Below are 22416 nucleotides of genomic sequence, written 5' to 3' on the forward strand. Positions count from 1 at the left end.
TCTTTTATGCTGCAGTCTGCTGGGGCAGCAGCATGTCAGACATGAACACAAAGAGACTAAACAAGCTGGTCAAAAGGCTGGGTCTGTGCTTGGCAGGAGTCTGGACTCACTCAGGACTGTTGTGGAAAGACGCATGCAATGTAAGATGGAGGCCATCTTAGACAATACCAACCACCCTCTCTACAACATTCTGGCAGGACAGAGAAGCAGCTACAGGTGGAGCAAACGTACCATCTCACTGCACTGCAGAAAGAGAGGTTCAGGAGATCCTTTGTTTCCACTGCCATCAGGCTATACAACACCTCAGCCAAAGGAAGTTGACTAATGTAATTATTTCTTATTCACTATTAACTGTTTTAATTATTATTATTATCAACAGTGAGCTAATGGGCACATGAGTTTCCCCTAGGGGATAAATAAAGTATCTATTTATCTATCTATCTATCTATCTATCTATCTATCTATCTATCTATCTATCTATCTATCTATCTATCTATCTATCTATCTATCTATCTATCTATCTATCTATCTATCTATCTCAATGTTTCAAAAACAGAAATTGTTGACAGCCACACTAAAAAGCGGGTATGTGTAGATAGGTGTTGATGCAGTGAATAATCTACAGAGCTAGTGAGTATCACATGAAGAGTCAACTATTGTGCAGTAAGTGCTATCAGTTAGAATCCAGCTTTCACTGGACTGTACAAATCTGGTGAAAATACTGTTTGAGTCCAGACCAACGTTGATGACATCTCTTGTGTTGGGCTGCATGGCGTAATCTAGAGATTCTGCCTTTTTTTCACTTGTGCTGCACGCGTCTCCCAGCAGAAACAGACAGAAAAAAGGACCTGTTCATATCATATTAACATCATACCAGCAACATTACACAAAACTGACAGCTTCCACTTTAGTTGTCTCTGTCTTTCATATCAAGTGCATATAACCTGAATTCTATTTTTCATTTTTAATATTGTATTTCTACACAAACTTAACTATATTCTCCTGCTTTTGCTAATGCAGTCCATACAGATCACTGCTTCTTGATCTTATTTTGTTAAAACTGACAGTAGCCAATAAAATTCAACAAATCATTAGCAGATTGATGTTGGGACAGAAGTAGTCTATAGTTAGTGGAAACGAATAACAGCAACAAGTCCTCCAATCCATGAGAGCATTTCGTTCATTTATTCCTACCCTCAAATACGACCCATAGGAGTGTCTCCTACAGCGGCATGCCTACCGGACCTCGGTTGTCATGGTTACCATAATAAACACACAAGAGAGCCATGAGAAAATGTTTCCGAGGTCACTATAATAATGGTAATGGCTTGGTTAGGTTTAAGCACAAGAACTACTTGGTTAGGTTCAGGCATTAAAACTACTTGGTTCGGTTTAGGGACAGAAACTACTTGGTTATGGTTAGGAAAAGATCATGATTTGGGTTAAAATAAGTACTTCCTCAACATGAGATGATCTTTGTTGTCATGGTTACAATAATAACAACGAACAGTCATGGATAATAGAAACAATACTAGAAAAGTTTTAAAATATAAATAAACAAGATATGAATTGATTGTTCTGCTTTCTTTCAGCCAGTTGCTCAGTTTACAACAATCTGCCCCGTTTTGAGATTCATGGTAAAGACATAGATATCTTATATGTGTACCTACAGTTTACGGTTTAGGTTTTATTGCAGTTTTTAAACTCCTCTCAACTCTGTTGAAGGCAAGAGCTTCAGAGCTCAGTTCATCATGGGCATCTATGGGAGCTTTGGACAGCCCTCTCTGCACTTTGGGGGGATTTCCTCAAAAACTGTAAAAGATATCAGAATGAGACCAAAACTGGGTGATACAGGACAAAATCACAGTTTTGATATAAAAATTGTCAATGAATTTTGGAAATTGTGGTGTTTAAAAGATTTTGTAAGATTTTTTTGAGGAAAATTTTCAGGGCTGGCAGTTAGAATGTACACTTAGCTCTGGTTAGCGAGTGGAGCTGTGCCTAGTAAGTAAGACAGTAGACATCGCTGAAGATGTAATTAACATAACAATCCTCTACACTGAAGTTACAACAACACCACACCGAGCAAGCAAGATAGAGGGAGAGAGAGAGAAGCTAGTATTAACTGCTAAGCAAAAGTCACTAGCAGATCTGAACAGCATGTAAACAACTTCTGAGTTAGTGAAATTCGCTAAAAGGAGCAAAGAGCTCTGTGTGCTTGAGCAGAACTAGTGTAAGTTTAAATGTACAGCAGATAGTTAGACACTGTGATGAAGAAAACAGCAAAATTAACTGTGTCCAGACAGAGCAGTAATATACTCTACCAGTAACAGAAACTGACTGGAGATGAGACACCACACTGACGTCAGGAGAAGTGTTGTCAGATAAAAAAAGAACAAAGCAAGTCAGTTAAAATGTTTCTGAGTAAACATGTTACTGCTTTACATTTGAAAATGGGGATGGAGGGGTAAAACATTATATAGGATGATGATAATAATAATATATGATAAAAGTATAAAATTAAATACCATCTTTAGGTTACCAGATATATCAGTTCCCAGGTGAGAACAGCAAGAAAATCAACCAATTAATTGCAGTTTGGAGCCTGAGCAAACATCTGTATATTAGTAATTACTAATATATACTCAGTTGGCAATTTATTTTTAAAATACTTTTAGACAATTATTGATTCAGTTAATCACTGTGGAGGATATTACATTATACAGAGGTGTTTCTGTTATTTAGCCTACCTTAAGTGATAAAAATGGGGGGGTAGCAATACCAACTACAATAAAAAAGTAGACTACACCACTGTACACAAGCACATGCACACAAAAGCACACACACACATACACAGTGCTGATTTGCCCTATACATGCTCATTTACTTGAGAGTAGAAGGGGAGAGTTAAGAGTTAATGAATCCAATTAGCCAATAAGAATCAGCTTTGTCCATTTCTGCCTGATACTGCGTTAATAGCATGTGTGTGTGTGTGTATGTTTGTGTGTGTGTGTGTGTGGCTGTGTTTATAAACATCACAGAGATCGAAGAGTCTCGTAACGAGCCATGTTGAACAGCTGTGTCTAGCTGGAAGACACAGACTTGACATCAAGCTGAGTGTGATTTTGGCTCGGCGAGCCTCTCAAACGACTGCTATTTCTGAAAAAACAGTGGTGGAAATGAGTGGAAATACACCTTCGTCCACAGACGATACGTGGCTTTGGTGTTTCTAGAGCCAAAAATGTGGACAAAGGGGCAAGTTACAAATAAGGGTCACTTCTGCTTTCCTCGAGAAATCAGAATTTGTATTGCAGTCAATGGGAGAGGTGGAGGGTGCTCCCATCACTTCAAGGCTCATGTTCAAATTCTGTGTCTGTGCTTAGGTAGACACATTCTGTGAAATGGGACAAATTTGTCTACTACCAAGGAAAACAAAATTTTCCAACAATTATTAATAATACAAATAAAAATAATAGCACAAATGTCCTGAATGGACATTTTGATAGTTTCTGTAGCACAAAATCTATAGGACAAGTTAAGCCCCAAAAACAGGACGGAAGAAACATAAGAATAAAAAAAAGATCTGAATAACAATAGTGTGAATGCACTAGCATTATACAAGTATGCAGGATAGTTATATATGCCTTGAATATAATTGCATTGCATGCACATAATACTGTAAACTACTGGTTTCACATGGGAATTGAAAACCGATCTCCTGTGTCATATTCCTGTGTTTTGTTGACTCATCCATCCACCCCAACCTCCTCCTAACACGGACTTTGTATGTACTACGCCACTGCACTTTTCCCTTTGCTCGTGTCATAATTACTACGGCCACTAGATGTCCACTAGATGTCGACCAACAACAAAATGTAACTATGGGTCTTAATAAGCTGCTGCACCATTTTGCACAGGACAGTCTCAATAACAGATAACAAAAACATCATCTATCACATTTTACATTGTGTTTTACTGGGGAATCTGCTAAGTTACTGGCAGAGAGTGCTGCTCCTCCACAGTAAACAGCTAAATACAGTATTTCAAAGTTTGCGGTTATGGTGGGTTGCCATTGGTTGTTTAAACAACCAAACACCCCCTGAAAACTGATTGAGCTGGGAGCCAGACCAATGTGAAAACAATTAACAGTAGATAATGACTCCATTTTTTGCTTCCTCAAATCTCCGAACTATGTGAACAATTGATTCTCTAGATATCAAATGAAGCATGACCCTGCAACTGTATGGCCTATTTCTCATCTCAAATTGATTCAGAAAGCCATTTTGATGTGTAGGTCTGTGGAAACCTGACAATGAAACAGGCTCTTTCCAGAAAAGCCAGTTTGAAAATCAGAACGAAAGACCACTGATGAATGGTGTTTTTATCCAATCACGTTTAATACGCATTCATATTGATGACTGAGTGATAGAGTAAATTGCCAATCATCTGTTAAAGCCTACTTAAAATTATGTCCGTTCCCATCTAAACAAAATGCTGGTTACAGGAGTATTTTTTACAAACTGTTAATTCCTATATGAAAGTTTTTTTTATATGATATCCTCAGTGTCACTAAACATATTACAGTAGTTTCATTGTTAATTTAACAAGGCTATAGCTTTATTTTATTACCATCAGTTTTATCTAATTTAACTTAATTTGGATTTTTTGTACTGAAAAGCAATTTTTTTGATTCATAATTAATGTCTATCCATATATTTGATGTAGACAGTCACAAACTTTTTAATTTCCATCAAAGAACCATATACTTTCTAAGACAGACATCGTTTTTATTGATGATAAAATCAAGAGTCACTGAACCAAGGCTTGAATGGCCATGAAAGTCACCAAACATTAATCAAATTTCCAACTGAATTTCCAGAGTCAGGTACCACTGAGATTACATAATTCAAGGAGTCCCACTCAAATCTTCAAATATGGAATTTATATTTATTTCATGCATTAATTCTAGGAAGTTTACAGTATACAATATCTGATGTTTTCATATACCACCATTTTTTCTTCAGTTATGCGTGATGTTTAAGTCACATGCTTTTTGTATGTCATGACTTATTTGCTATGTCCATTTTTATTGCACTTTGTCACATTTTGTTTTTTTCAAACCTTTTTAATATCCACTCAGACATTTCTTTGCAAAAATAGTACTACTTTAATTGCAACAGCAAATACATTTAATACTATAATAATACCACCTGAATAATTAATTTTATCAACATAGTGAAGAATATTTTTTAATGAACATTTCTGCATAACACTCAATGAAAATGTAATTTGTTTTCCTACTGCTCTTTTCCTACGATATCCATTTGTAGTAAGTAAAGCTCAAACATTTTTTGAGTGTTGTTTAGCCACTCAAAGCAGTGGTCCAAGTGGTCTTGTTTATGTACAAAAAGTCAGCAGTGATTTGAAGCACCAGACATGACACGTTTACTTTATTAACATTTAACTAAAACCACAATCCTGTCATAACCTTAACCAAAATGAAACTATTGATGCCTCAGTGTCCAGTCATGCACTGTAGGTACAACATGGTCACTCAACACTATATATATGTATACATGTATTTATGTATACAGTTTTGTGCCTGAACTGAACGAATCAGTTTACAAATTCTCTGTCACTCTCACTGGAGTTTTATGACACTTTCATCTCACGTTTTTATGACAGTTTTACGGCACACCGCATGACGTCTCTATAGACACGGCCCAGCTTGGCTGGTGCTAGCGGTACAGACAGTGCAGACGGTACAGACGCATCTACTACTGCTGAAGCCAATTTGTTTGAGCATTTGAAGCAGTTTTATGAACAAACAAGTGAAGACTCAGAAGGATTATATTTATATAGGGATTTTAAATATAACTCATGTCTGTGGTTCTTCAGTGGTGTACAATAATTCATTTAGTTTGGGAGTGGCAATGATTTGGAGCTGTTTGGAACTGTTCAAAATTTTTAAAAATGAACTATGAATGTGAACTAGTTAATTTTAATCTGTATGAACTGAACTTTGAACTAGTTCTTTTTAAGTGTGAACTGGCAAAACACACAACATATATATATATATATATATATATATATATGTATATATATGGAGCAGAACAACCCAGGGAGGAGAATGAGACATTATAGGGTTTATGTGGCATGCAGTCTAAATTTAGAAAAACACTAGCACTAACAACACACAGTCTTGTCATAGATGTCTCCAACTGTCTTATTTGATATGTAACTTGACAACAAGAAATAGTTTTAGAAGTAGTAAGTCACTTTCACCATGTTCAACACTAACCTGCGGTAGGTGTACAAGTAGGGCTGGCGGATGGCCTGCAGGGGAGCCCAGATGATGAAGCCCAGAAGGGCAAAAGGCAGGGAGGCGAGGAGGAGGAGCAGGTAAAAGGGTGCAGAGATCAGGACACACAGGGTGAGGAAGGAGCAGGGGTCCTGGGAGCGCTGGCGCTTCTCCAGTGAGGTGGCCACACATGAAGCTAGGAGCCGGTCCAGGAGCCAGTAGCAGGGGAACACCAAGCTCCATGATAAGCCGTCCAGGAAGTGCAAACAGGCACTGGAGTAAGGGGTGGTGTGGAGGACCATCTCTTTCTTTCTTTCTTTCTTTCTTTCTTTCTTTCTTTCTTTCTTTCTTTCTTTCTTTCTCTCTCTTTCTTCCTCTGTCGCTTTCTCCTCACCTCGCACTCTCCATCCACACACACATAAACTTTTTAACCAAGTACAAATCTGTTACGGAGATAAACAGAAATAATTAAAAAATAAATCAGACTCAATTGTAGACCCTCCCCCCTCCTTGGAGAAAGTTACACTACATGATTTGGAAGATTGTCTTCACAGGCAAGCTTGTCTTACTCTCACTAACCCTCCCTCAGCAATTACAGCCTCTACAGGAGGGGTCAAGGAGTGCAGACTGGAGGTAGGAGGTTGCCATGATGAGAGATTTTCCCTTGATGATGGCTCTATGATTGTTAGGACTCCAACAACCTCAGGCGGAGGCTGCCATTAAACATCACCATTTCCTCAAGACCTGGAGGAAGTGAGCAGATCGATAGAAGAATACAGGAAGAAAACAGGGAGGGGCACAGAGAGAGAGAGAAATGGATGACAGTGATTAACTCGCTCTGATGTAAGCATGCTGGGAGCAGAATGGACGTCATAAATGTCCTAATGTTTGTGAATGCAGACAGATAATTGTAAATTCAAATGCTGTGCTTGTGAGTCCACTTGCAAAAATGTCTTTTGAACAGAAGAATTCTTTTGAAGTGTGATTTTTATTTATTTTTATATATTACAAGACATCCAAGTTTCCAACATTGATATTGCCAATTGAACCTTTTGTGAACTGAATAAAACCATTCCAAATTAAGAGAGAGATGAAAAACATTACAATGGATCTATATAAAAAAAATCAGCATTAATATTTAATAGCATGTAGTTACTGGAATACACCAGATAGCAAAATGAAACTTCTGACCCAACATATGCCTGAGTCCCTTGCTGGGTCTGGCCCATATACTTCTGCTATTCTCTGGTATTGGCTGAATATTTTCCATGTGTGCACCAGAATTGGTCCAATATCATCTGATAATCATGCCTTATATGGTCCAGATTCAGGCCATGGAAAAATGGAAGACACAACTGCTTTTCCTCACTGAAATATGTTCACACTATCCACTATTTGTGGCTACAGCATTAAAATGGTCGTTTTTTACATCACACATGCAAAAGAGCACCAAAATAGCCTCAAGCTCTTTCACCCTGCAATGACTTTAATGGAAACAGAATGGAAACAGTAAAAAGAAAAAATAATAAAAAGTAACAAGTAAAAACAGAAAGTAAAAACAACACACCTGGTCTTGCTGTCATAATATAAAACTCACCCTAAAACTGGTTTGTTGCATATGGGCCGAATCTGGCCCATATGACATTTGCCATTTCCAAAACTGAGCTCTATGTGCAATAGTTGGCCCAGATCAGGCCCGGAAATGTATTTTATTTGAGTATTATTCAAAAAATTACAGCACATTGAAGTCTAGTTCTAGTCTTAGCACAACACAAAACAAAACTGTAACCTAAGTGGGTGCAAGGTTTCATTAAAGAACATTTCATGTTACATTAGTTTAGCTTATTGTCTCATTACAAAGTTTGTAACATACTGGGTGTATAGATAAATGTAATTAAACAGTTGCTAATTTGTTAGAGTACGAATACAAGTAAAAGCTGTTCCACTACAGTAGCAACAGAAAGTATGCATCCATCACATTTGAATAATTAAGGTCCTTTTTTAAATAGAAAATGTGGAAACACTTCCTAGAAGTAGATGTAATAAGGCAACAAAGAGAATAACTATCAATGTGACACTAACCATTACTGTTCAAAAGATCTCATTTTCCTCCTGCTCACAGATGACTTAACCAGAAATTACAGTCCATGCATGTTTTTTCAACTGACTGTAATAACATGACAAGCCACAGTGGGAAGTAAATCCATTCCAACGTATGAAAAAATAATGAATTGATTAATTGATTTATGTCAACAGCTAGGTTTTAGAAAGACACAGAGAGAGTGCTGACCCTAACGTAACCTCATGCACCCCACCCGGACCACCAGAGTTGGACAACCATAACACAGTGTATCATCTATAGCATTACAAAGTGACGCCACGATCCATCAAACCACACCAAGCTGAAACTCACCATATGTTGTACACACATCGCGTTCATACATGTTACATGCTCATCCCACATTAAAACATGCAGTAGCAGTGTCTCCAATAACACTATCAACTGTACTAATGGAACAACTGTCAAATATTATGATAGCTTGCAATATAGTCGTCATCCAGTTGACTAACAATGTAAACAAACCTGTCAAATTTAAAGAGGAAGATAATGCTGTCATATGTGTTTATATATTTTCAATAATTGGTTGACAATCTATTCTTTCAACCTCAATGTTGACTGTATACACTGACCACAATTTAGCTACACATTGTCCCAATTAAAAAAAAAACAGGACAAGGATGACACACGGTCATCATAAATTAATTCTGCATCCACGGTCTGTTCTTTTTTCTTTTCAAGATAGAACACTTTTTTACCACAACAGCACCGTGATCCATTTGTCAGTATGCTATTTTCTTCAAAATTGAGACTCTTTTGTGTGACAGGCTCATCCTCTGAAAAGCACATTTCGATCAGAATAACCATAATCACTGACTCCTCCATCCTAGTAATCTTCTTCTGTACAGTGAAAACCTTTGTGTACAGTAACGATTCATGTTATGACAGAACAGCTGCCTGTTTAGTAAGATGACTTTGACGCCTGCTACTGATTGACTTCCTGTTGTGCTGGTTGTCTGGTTGACCGGGTGAGAGATGAGGAGATGACCTGCTGACCCACCACTACACCTGACTGGTATGATTGCTGTGCCTCCAGCTGACTGACTGACAGACTGTTTTGCTGTCTGAACGGCTTTCCAACATGTGTGATTGTCTGGCAGATCAGCAGGTTGACAGACAGTACTCTTAACTAGGTAAATGCAGCATGGCGTTGGCAGTCTGTGATTTATACTGAGGACTGAGGTTGTGACCAGTATTAAAGTGAATATGAATATGTGAAAGTGAATATGACAGTGATGGTAATCAGTGAAGCATTGATTAGCCTATTAACTAACGAAACTCTGGTATCTCTTTGGCATAAACAGAGGACTGAGCAGACAGAGAAAAAGTCAGTGAATTCATGACCTCCCTACATAAACTCTAATCCAGACAAATTCTCTCATTGCCTGCTGCCTGGCATTAAAATGAACTTTATTTATTTATGGCTCACTGTGGGTTTATTAAATAATTCAAAAGAAATTATTGTTTTTCATTTTAACATTTCAGTTTTTGCACTGATTGGAAACATGAGATGAAACACGTAATTAGAGGTGCTGGTAGGTAGCTTTGGATAGAGCCTGTTTTCCCCTGCTTTCATTTTTTCCACCAAGTTATGCTAAGCTAAGCTAAACGAAGCTAAGATACTGGTACTACCTTTACATTTACTAGGCAGGCATGAGAGGAGTATCAATACTTTCATCTTTCTCTTGACAAGAAAGAGAATTAGTGTGTTTCCCGAAATGTTGATCTATATCTTTTTGGGAACTCCCTATTTCCAAAAGATTTAATTTTCATGCTCAAGATATATTCTCTACATATATTTTTTGCACCACAGAGGCATGGCCTGGAGTGAGCATGTTTCAAAGTAAAGGTTTGGAGAAACTGTGTGTCAACAAAGGAGGAAAGTGGTACAAAAGAGAAAACCACTGATTTCAGTAAAATATCAGCACTGCTTTGATTATTGCAGATTGGCTGCATTTTCCTTCATCCTTGGATGCTGTTTCAAGGCACAGAGACCACTAAGATGATTGACAAGTGGTGGAGGGTGAAGCTGGCCAACTGAGAAGGGAGACGTTTAACCTTTAACTGCAATACAGGCTTTGTTCATTTTATGCTTCTTTTATGATGTTGTGTTAAAGTCGCCCTCAAAAGGCTTACACTTTTCAAAAAGACTGTTTCCTTCAGATCATGTGAAGACTTTTCAGTTTGGATATGCAGCTGGATCCACACAGAAACCCAGAAAAAGACACAGCAATCACAGCTGATATACAAAATGTGCTGGCACAAACTTATCAGGGTTAGTAGCAGTGCACAATTCATATCCAAATACATGAGCTTTTAGGGAGAGACAAAAAATCAACAATGACGGCACAAGATCCAGGAGTATGTTGGTAGACATTTTAGTGGCAAAAGCAGGCACACACACATTCAGACACAGACACAACAGTCTTTTGTTTATTTAAAAAAATGACAGCCAGCTGCTAACTTCAGCTGCCTGCCATTCGGACCCGAGTAGGTACTATACAATAGGTTTTTATACTGAAAACAGGTGCCTGCCTCGGCTAAAAATGAGGTTGAAAAAAAATGAGTTTGCTGGCTGGAAAACCAAAACATGCAGGAACTGCATGCAGAGTGGGGTGATAACTCTCTGTGAATCTGTCACTACGAGATATGCCTTTCACATTTCAGACTGACAAAGATGCCGCCAGAAAATTTGGTGTGCAGGTGTGGTATCAATGGGCTTTCTTCATCTTTTCATACATTAATTCTCACATATGTACAGATAACTGAACAATAACTTAACAGATGTATCTTCAGTGCTTAATAATGGCCTTTTTTATAATGCATTTACTATAATATTAGATTAAAAAAATGACATTTTTCTTATGAGGTTGGATTGGAGTGAGATAATTAGCGAACATCATCTCCTTTGACTTTAAACTAGAAACAGTTGCTTGTCACACTCTCAATTCAATTCAATTCAATTCACTTCAGTTCAGTTCAGTTCAATTCAATTCAATTCAATTCAATTCACTTCAGTTCAGTTCAATTCAATTCAATTCAATTCAATTCAATTCAATTCAATTCAATTCAATTCAATTCAATTCAATTCAGCTGTGGAGAGAGAAGAGAGACCAGGAACAGCTGGATATACTGCCAGACTGGTTGTTATAATGATAATAATAATAGCCATACTTGTAGTAATAATTTCATTAAAATAAATGAATACATGGTTAATTAAAGATATAATTTAGTCACCAATTTCTGTCACCAAGATAACTCTTATGATGTCAATGTAAAGTTCTACTGACTAGTACTGACCTGTCTGTTACACCTTTTATTCATCTACCAATAATAATTCATTTATGATATCATAATGTAAATTTTTAAAATTGCACTTAAAACAAAAATTTATTTTCAGGCTTCTTGGTGGGCCCTCCTCATATTTGGGCCATGCATAGTTTAAAGATTTCATCTGTGCACATTTGTGACAAACTTTAACGCTTGCTTGGCTTTAGCTTCTGATTTAGGCCAAGAAAAAATACTAGCTCTCAGGCTCTGCTTGCCATTACCAGCTTGCAACACAATATGATGAAATACAGTTAATTATATCAATACACTGCAAACCAACAGCTATGTTCATGTTCAATCACACATTTAATAGACCTTCATCCAAAATGACTCTATTGCATTCGGAGAGATGCCAAAGGACACACAAAGTCACTGTGAATATGTTTCCTGAAGTGGCTTTTTAAAATAGTTCATTTGTAGTTAGCTCTGTGCCTCCTGTTATGAATGAATCCGGAGAGAGTGCCGTGTTTTACATCAGACAGATGAAAACTCACAGCTAGAAACCAAAATGAATAGAATATGATGAGAGGTGCTTCAATCAAAGGGAAGTGTGGGTGTTTGTCTCCTAATAAAGCAAAAACAATGACACTTCAAAATCACATTTCCCTCATTTACACACATAACAAACAAGGTGAATAGAATGAAACAAAATATGATATATGACACATTGTAGCGGACAGAAGCTGGTACATGTAACAATATAAATGTCAAATTTCCTTCTTCCCATTGTTTTTTCTGTTATGCTATACTGTTCTTGGAAATCCCCTCTTTTGGTTTGTACTTCATTAATCTAGTATGCTGTAAGAGTCTATATGGTAAGAAACTGTACAGGAATGTAGCATTTAAGTACAGCTGGCTAACTAACAATAACACTTTCACATGTCACACGCAGCCAAACCCATCTTCTATAAGGATGCACATTTCATTCCTGGGACTCTCATTAGAGATACACAGATCAACAACCAGGAAGTGAGTGATAAATGACTGCTTGGGAACTGTAGTTTGTTAAAGTTTTCCCAAAGATCTGTTTCAGAGAATTTCCCCTTCAGCCTCAATCAATACTGTGTGAGAGCGCTCACAGATCCAGTGTGTGTGTGTGTGTGTGTGTGTGTGTGTGTGTGTGTGTGTGTGTGTGTGTATGCATGCAAGTATTGAGGGTTAGGGTTAGGTAATAGCATGTGCATTTACTCTGTAAGCATATGTCGATGTGTACATACACATCTATGTATGTGTATGTATATGTGTAAACTATATGTACACCGTGTGAGGCATAAACCTGTATGTGTGTTCATCTGCATGTATGTGAGTGTTAGTCAGTACATTGCAGTCCAATGGCAGCATGGAGGAGGAACAGGAATCAATGCCCTCCTTTTCTTTTGTAGGAGAGAATAGAGCACTGAGCAACACACACACACACACACACACACACACACACACACACACACACACACACACACACACACACACACAGCACAACACGACTCATAAATCTATGATGAGAGAAGTGATAGGACAAATAAGACCATCTGGCAGAAACTAAAATAACACTGGAGTGTACAACAGAGTATTTACAGCGTGTCTGCATCTAATGCATCTTTTAAATTTCCTCTGTCAGTCTTTTGTCTCCTCTTGCCTCTGTTTCTGCTTTTCCTACTTTCTCTCCCTTCCCTTTTTCTTCTTCTCTTTTAATTTCCTGTGTCTGCTCTGCACACACAGTGTACTCCAGTAGATTCTGCAGGAACAGCAGTTAATTCAGCAAATGCCATGTACTGCACACACACGAACACACACACACACATGCAAAGGCCAGTAACGTCACCGTGCTCTCAGCATGCTCCAGGGAGTTCTGTTGTCATGACAACCCAGTCACATGCACTTACTGTACAAGTGAAGCTGCTACAGAGAACATACACAGGCACAGTCAGGGTACAGCTCAGCTCCTACATACATACTCATGTGTTTGCAGTGTGTCTGTGTCATATGGTGAGAAACACACACACACACACACACACACACACACACACACACACACACACAAATACAAACAGTGCATGCTGCTGCAATGAAGCATGTCAGGTGTTTAGCTCAGGGGCTATACTTGAAACAAGTGATACCGAGTCATGTTTTTCCCTGGATGCTTTCCTTTCAATTATAGTAACAACTGTGGCTTTGTCAATGGCTACAAACATTTCCATGAACAACAAGTGGGCTGAAATCAGGCCTGAAATCAGAACAACAACTCCCATGAGCACTCTGGCTTCTCAACTGGACTGGATAAAGTGTCAAATTATTTATCATCATTTGGAAGACAGTCTGCAGCTAATAGGATAGATAGATAGATAGATAGATAGATAGATAGATAGATAGATAGATAGATAGATCCTACACTTAAAATATCTGTGAGTATCTTGAGCTATCAAGAGATCACACCCTTCTCCTCTCTTTCTCTGTCTCCTTCATCAGTGTAATTGTGGTTGTATAACATAGTTACTGGTAGCATATAATACCATCACTATGATACACAATGTAATCAGTGCAGTAAATTCGATCACATCGGGACCTGCTGCCACCTGCTCTTGAGCAACACTGCTGCTCTCATGACAACCAATGGTACAAGGCTCATTCAGAGAAGGGAACGCACCAAGGTTTTGCTACACTTGCAGGTCTGTAGCTTACATGTGATGGAAACAAGGGCGCAAGTTTGGGCTCAACATTTGTAGGGACACAGCAACCCCTTCAAAACTAATAGGACTTTTCAATGCTCAACAGAATAGTTTATTAACATATGATCTGTATTTACATGGAAATATGTATTTGCCTATATTGACATTCAATTAAAAAAATATACAAGGTAACAAATCAAGGATTAAAAGAAAGTGCACTGTAGGAAATGACTAGTTAATAGAAAAGAAAGAAAAAACAAATAATATTTTTGCATTTTTGCATCAACATCAACATTTTTCATTAGGCCAACCATTGCCCCTTGATTTCACATGTAAAACCACACTAAAATGCTGCTAATCCAGTGATCTGTAACAATCTCATAATGTAAGGCTGGTGACGTTAGGTAGCTAGGAGGTTTTCATTTTGAATCAATTTGGCTGTGTTAGTAAGTTTACTACCTGTCATGCTCTGAATGGTGAAGAAGCTCCTGATGTTATCTACAAAGTACAAAACATGTTGGCATTAGAGGACAGGGAGTCGTCTGCATTACAACATTTTTGCCAATGCTTGAAGTCTGGACTGACTGATAACTGACCATTGTCAGCACATTGATCCACTCTCACCTGCCTCCGCATTTCTATATGACCCCTTTTAGCCACTCAAATGCTAAGCATGCCTAAATGATGTGATGATGATGATGATGATGATGATGATGATGATGATGATGATGATGATGATGATGATGATATGACTTGGTGCAAACAAGTTCACTCAAATATTGGAAGGGACATGTCCCTACCATCCATATGCAAACCTACATCCTTGGATGGAATGGTGGCAATTATTTAAAACCTCTGCAACTGGTCTGATACTTTCAGATTCTTGCACTGAAAAGTTTATAAAAAAATTGATATGAGGAGAAAAGTAATTTTACTGATTTATACAAAAGCACATGAAAGCACTAGCAACTCCCCCCATAGGAAAGTTCTTCTGATAATCCACACTGTCAAATGCATTAAAGTGTAACTGAATCATAGCTTTGAGAAAATAAGCGCTGACATGATCACTGTGATGGATGATGAGGAAAATACATGGTCTGGTTTAGGAAACAGTCTGAAGTATCATAAAATGTATGTATAGTTTGGACTGAATGGGTTAGAGTAGTCCTTTAACTGAGTGACATTATAGCTTTGATTCTAACCCATGACCTTTTGTTTCATGTTGTCCCCTTCTTTATGTCTCTGTCTGGCTCACTGTCTCTCTCTCCCTATGTTTACTGTCTCTCTTCCCTGTACATGATCTAATAAATCACTCTGGATAGCAGCACAGCATCACCCCTGTTCTTTTACATAGCACAAAGGCTGCTATTAAAGCCTTTCTACCATTAACCTGCTTTTGATTTAGGACCTACTATGTCATCAGCTGTGTATGACAGCCACAATGGGCTAGTTAGTAAAATAGAGCATCTTTACGCTGTCAAGTCTGTGATATTTCTGTGCTCCCAGCATTGGCTGTATCCACATCTTTTAGGTATCCTTTATTCAGTGAGGCAGAAGGTACGTGATTGTCCCAGTTGTAATTATGACTTGGTTGTTGAAGTGAGTGCTGGTCAGAAAACTGATATTGCATGAAGGGTGTGGCAGTTTGGGGGTGGTCTAGGCATGCAGTATGTCTGACTGTCATACAGGAGATCAGAGCTTGCAAAGTCACAGACCTGCTATTAATGTTCACCTTTTTATTAACCATAGCCTATACAAGTCCCCAAGTGTTTATCCTGTACAACCTTACTTAACCATAACCAAGATTTTAAAAATATAAATCTTACCACACCTTAAATTCACAAAAACAGCTCATTTTTGGGGGTGGGCAGCAGAAACAAGCTGCACTCAAGACAAGAATAAAACTGATAAGGCTAATCCAGTATTCCAGGACTATTCATTTGGAGTCATGTCTGTTTGAATTTAAATTCAGTATTCCCTCTCCTCTAAGCTGTCTTTAGTCTCTACCAACTTCAACGCCTGAGAGAAATGTCTGGCTCTTTAGCTGCTACATGCTCCACTACATTCGCCAGCTAGTTGCTAACTTTGTCATTTTGTGCTGGGCAGGCAGGATACAGTTGGTCTTTAGAGCTTTTTCTTGCTAAAAAACATTTGCCTTCAACAGCTGGAAAAAATTACTGATGAGAGTAGTTAGAATGAAGACAGAAAAAACTTACTGTGCCACTGCGAGTGTGCCAAGCTATAGGTCATCTCAACATCCTCAAAATGATTCCAGTGTTTCATGGCCTTATGATCATGCAAACCTCCTGTAAGCTCAGCTACGTCATTAGTTTTAGCTATCTGTGTTCACATATTATCTGGTTCTACAAAAGACCAAAGATTACAGTTTTAATTTTTCATTTTATCCTGTATAACAGCTTTCTCTTCTAAAAGGCTCAATATGTTATTATTTTTTTAATCTTTTTTCTCTCATCACAAGAACCACATGCAATTATCCTCCACCTGCCATTCATTTTTTCACTTACTTCTCCTAAACCCTCTGTTTTATGATCATCAATTATCTCTGCTTCTTTTTGCTTTGCTCCTTCTGTTCTCTACCTACTAGCTGTTCAACACTAACTGGTGTCAAAATCAAACCGGGAGAGTTTAAAAAGTAACCCTCAAAGTACAGTAAAGTACACAATAAATAACACTAACAAGAGTTACTAATGGTCTCCTCACTTTTACAAATGATTCTCTCTCTCCTCAGTCATCAATTGACAGCCATTATAAGAAAAACCACATCCATTCAGACCTGCCCACTGAAAAGCACAGTCTTACTTGCTACATTCACATCTGTGACTAACAATTACCCATCAGACCATAGGGCAGCCATTCATGAACAATGTGAGTGTCTGTGTGTGTTCTTGTGTGCATATCCTCTGCCTGTGAGTACATTTGCATGAATGTGTGAATGTTTGCAGAGCTGCTCCTCTGTTTGTTCTTGTGGTTCCAGAGCAGGTGTGTAGTGGGTCAGTGCCTCACACTGAGGGATGTCAGTGTGGCAACAGGACATAAGGCACTGCTATGGTATGTTGTCTAAAGTATGTAGCTGAAAAGCATAATTCATTTGCTTGTAGCCATGTGCTAAATAGACTAGTAGCTGATTTGCAGTTTTCTGGGTATTTAGCTAGTTAACACTGCACCCTGCCCTGTGCACTGGGAGTGGGCCATGCACACTTTGGTATTTTTGTGGTTAGGAACACCTGGCACACCTGCGGAGCACTTGGAGATAGGGTGGGATCAGAAAAATACATTATCATGCATTACAGGTGGGCGTTTTAGAGATGGTGACAATAACATTCATTACTTCAAAAATAATTGCTGACAATCTGATTAAGAAATAGTTGCCTTCAACATAAATGTGATTTTGGTATGACCCACAAATAAATTAGGATTTTTGGAAAAACTACTAAATAACCTGAACAGTCTCTGTCAAATCATGTTGGTGAGTGCAGCGACATGTACTGTATTTGTTGTGTTGTAATTAAAGGCAGAACTCTATGTTTTACTTTGGCCAGACTCCAGTGTTCCCCCAGTGTTTTGGATGTAGACAATGGGAGACAGGGGAAGAACACACGGTCAGTTGACTCCCAGCACCACAATCTTATGCAGGTGTCTTTCTGACTGGTTTGGTTGCTATATACTGTATCTATGGTTGTGGATTCCCTGTCAAATGGTTCCAGAGATATGTATCATAAAGAGTACCAGTTGTATGCACAAGCAAATGATGGGTAGAGATACAGTATAGACAAGAATAACATAGTCAAAGCAACAATGATGACAGTAGAGCAGCTGATGGACACGTACGTGGAGAAACAACCACAAACGTGGTGCTCTACACGCATTATACCCTCTTTTTCTCTGTTTCCTTTTTTTCTCTTGCCCTTTCTCCCTCCTCATCCTCTTTCTCTTCTCCTTTTCTCATTCTGTTTTCAATCTCTGCTTCTCTGTCCTACTGAACTCTGACCTTGTCTCCTCCCCCCATGTCAGCCTAACAGCCTGTGCACACTCACACAAAGATACAGACAACCAATAACAGGCAGGAGACATGACGGCAGACAAACATGAGTTTTCACTCTCGGTACATTAAGTCATCAATACTTGACCGGAGCATCAAGATGCACATTATCTGTGCACACAAGTACAAACACACAATGCCAGCCCCAAAACACGCACTCATACATACATCAATTGCATGCACTCCCACACTGTGCTCTGCTGTGTGGCCTGGCTGCAGACAGAACAGTATAGATTGTTCAGCATTGATTTGCTCTACATTTGTTACAGCTAATAGCTGAACCACTGTCAAAACACAATCACACAAGAACAATTTCACTCCCAGTCAAACCATGGAAATGTATTTTATATCCACTTGTCACATGGGCTTCTACACTCTCAAGTTTACAGGCCATTTCCACTATTTTATCAACATGAACAGTGACTTTAATTGTGTTTAGCTTCCTGCCCAAAGAGCCAAACAACAGAGGAACATCATGGGGTCTAAATTAAAACGCATACTGTCTGTCGTCATTCCCCAACATGCTCCCAGCAGCAATGTCATATTCTGTATGCCAGATTAAAATCCTGTACATTTGCTTAGCCACATTTTAAAAACATGGTGGGAAGTATGCACTGACAAGCAGGTGGGTTTTTCTCTGTGAATGTTGAACTTAAAAAATATGTTTTCACTTGTTGCTGACTGCACTGTGCAGGAAAATGTGTATTTACTAAAGCCAAACCAGCAAAAAAAGTGGTTGCCTTCTAACTCAAATTAGAACGACTAAAACAGAAGAAGAAAAGGAGGGCAAATGTAGAGTAAATGGAAAAGAAGAACAACGATCTGTATTAAGGCAAAGCAGCTTTATTTATACAGCAAAATGCTCTACATAGGCAAGGAAAAGATTTAAAAAAATATATAAGAGGTATACAGTTATGGTACAGTTACAATGCAGCAATAATTAGCTAACTGATTAGCAGGCATGTTGCCTCAGAAGTATTTCCCTATGCAGTTAGGTACAATGGTGAATCCAGGGTACTGATTTCTGTTTACTTTTAGACAGACCTAGAGAAGTGTTAGAAATTATTTATTTAAACATTTCAAAGATTAGGTTTAGTTATGGAATCCCTACATAGTACAAACTTAGCATTACCCACAATTATGAGAATAATTTTTTATATAACTACATTTAATTCTTTCTTGTATAACAGACATACAATGAGTCAACTTTTGCTGTATTTTCCTCAGACAAAAATGTCAGTGACTGACCAATTAAGTACAATGTCCCTCTGACATTATTATGGTCAAACAGACATGCTGACTGTTCTCTAGCATGCTATGGAAGTGTGGAGCTTGAGCAATGATGCAGTATTTTCTTGAGAAGCAGAATCAAAACAAAGACAGAGAGCAGCTGGTGAACATAGTGGAGCATTTAGCAGCTAAAGAGCCAGACATTTTCTCAGGAGCTAAAAGGAGAATGAATATTTGACTTTCATTAACCTGAAACACAACTCCAAATGAATGCTAATCTTGCTCCATGTTTACTGGGTGTGCAAACAGCTTTACAACTTTTTATAGTGAATTACATGTGAATGTACATGTGTTGTTGCATTACCCCCGTGTGACCATCTATTATCTATTAATGCAATCTCAAATATGCATTTATTCTACTTATTACAGTGTTAGAAATAGATTTTGAAACAACACGGCTAAAAAGGTTATTTTATTCTATTAAAAACCAGAAATAGTGTCATACAATTAAAGTAGCACTTAAAAAAGATAGACTGTGAGCACATATTCACTCTTCATGAGTGACAGACAAAGTGCAACTGGACCACTGGTCTGGCCACAGTGAGTCCACAGTTAGCACTGTTGCCTGACAAAAAGGTCCTGGGTTTCAACCAGGACCTGTGAGGCCTTACTGTGTAGAAGTAAAACTAGCATTCTAGAAAGAACTGGAAGAAGAACCCAGGGGAAAAATAATACTAAATATAAATAATTAAAAACCTATTAGAATAGATAGAAATATGTAAATAGATAAAGTAATGACAAGAAGGATATTCAGGGAGCAAACAACAAAAACAGTAGACGACGCTGTTGTGGTCTGCATTAAGACTGATACATCTACAAAGTCTGGAGAGGCAGCCGATAAGATGCCTGCTGGATTCTCACATAATTTGAGAGACTGATCAATGCTGCATCAGGTAGGGTTAATGTTACTTTCATGCCTTACTTACAATTGGAAGGGCTGTTTTAAAACACCTGCATACTTCAATATAAACTGATGGTGATGACAGCATCACCTTTGTAATTACAGTAAGAAAACAAATCACATGAATGATTTTTATTGCCTATATATTTGCAGCAGTAAAAATGTATGTTTTTGTCCCTTTTTCCAAAGGTTTTTCTGCCAACAACTAATGACCACTGATTAATAGCTACGAACGACTATGTAACTAATGGAACTATGTAACTGAACTATCAAACTAAATTGCTGAACCTTCCAAAATGAAATAATGGGAAAGGAAAAGCTGTTTGGCCATTGAGTGGAATCCAGTTAAAAGCCTTTGGGTGGATGTATCAGTCTCTCTCAAGTGGGGAAGCTGCACACACTCTTAAAGGATAACTTGAGTAGAGTTTACATGCTCTCCCCTTGTTCCTGTGGGTTTCCTCTCTCCACAGAGGTTAGCTGCATGTGCCATTGCTCTTGAACAACGCCCTGGCCTAAGAACTGGAGGACCAGCACCACACTGTTTTTCTGTTGTCAGTGCTCCTTCCTTATCTCTACAGTAAATGTTGCTATTATGGCTTGTGCTGATCTCTCCCTTGACAACCAAAGCCTTTTCCTGTTCTAGTCTCTTATTATTTATCATATCACAGCACTTTCCGCCTTGTGCATAATGTATACTTCATATCTCAGTCATACATGTCTGCAAGACTCTGGGACTCAGGTTCCTTTCTTACTGAAGCTTTAGCATGTGTTTGGGTTCTTAACACCCTACAGCCATCAGCTTTAGAGAACTCTGGGTCCTAAATGTTGCCCAACATTATCGATTTAGCTTAAATAAATACATTATAAATAAATACATACATAATAAATTGAACCGTCACCTTACCATGGTGAAGGAGTTTGAGAGCCCTAATGACCCTAGGAGCTATGTTGTTAGGGGCATTTTGCCCCTGGTAGGGTCTCCCAAGGCAGATTGGTCCTAGGTGAAGGGCCAGATGAAGAACGGTTCAGAAGATCCTAATGATGAGAGATATCAAGAACCCGAGTACCCGGCCCGGAGGGACACCGGGGCCCCGCCCTGGAGCCAGGCCTGGGGTTGGGGCCCGTGGGCGAGCGCCTGGTGGCCGGGCCTTGGCCCATGGTGCCCGGCCCGGCTAGATATAGTCGGCCTCACCTCGACACATAGCGTCGGCTCCGCAACCCAAGTCCTTGCGAGGGGCTGGTCTCTCCTCTTTGCTGGAGTTGCTCCGGGTGAGAGGCAGAGGGCCGGGGTGACTCACACTAGCCGGCAGTAAGTCAGACCTGTTCCCGGTGAGGGTTGGACTCCGCCAGGGCTGCCCTTTGTCACTGGTTCTGTTCATAACTTTTATGGACAGAATTTCTAGGTGCAGCCGGGTGGTGGACGGGTTTGGGTTCGGTGGCAGGAGGATCTCGTCTCTGCTTTTTGCGGATGATTTGGTCCTCCTAGCTTCATCGAGCGCCGACCTCAGCTCTCGCTTGAGCGGTTCGCGGCCGAGTGTGAAGCGGATGGGATGAAGATCAGCACCTCCAAGTCTGAGGCCATGGTTCTCAGCCGGAAACGGGTGGATTGCCTGCTCCGGGTTGGGGGGGAGGCTTTGCCTCAGGTGGAGGAGTTTAAGTATCTCGGGATCTTGTTCACGAGTGAGGGTAGAATGGAGCGGGAGATCGACAGGCGGATTGGGGCGGCGTCAGCAGTGATGCGGGCGCTGAATC

The 22416-nt window shown here is 39.0% G+C and overlaps 1 protein-coding gene across 1 annotated transcript in view; it reads right to left on the reverse strand.

Annotated features, from left to right (window-relative positions):
• smpd3 (sphingomyelin phosphodiesterase 3) overlaps positions 1-6603 on the reverse strand; it is a 59199-nt gene extending 52596 nt beyond the window's left edge. Inside the window, exon 1 of the mRNA XM_022763007.1 lies at positions 6302-6603. Within this exon, the coding sequence (XP_022618728.1) occupies positions 6302-6603 (302 nt within the window). The remainder of the gene's footprint in view (positions 1-6301) is intronic.
• Positions 6604-22416: the final 15813 nt, after the last annotated feature.

The sequence above is a fragment of the Seriola dumerili genome, unplaced genomic scaffold, assembly GCF_002260705.1.
Source record: "Seriola dumerili isolate Sdu_G_001 unplaced genomic scaffold, Sdu_1.0 BDQW01000465.1, whole genome shotgun sequence".
Taxonomy (NCBI): domain Eukaryota; kingdom Metazoa; phylum Chordata; class Actinopteri; order Carangiformes; family Carangidae; genus Seriola; species Seriola dumerili.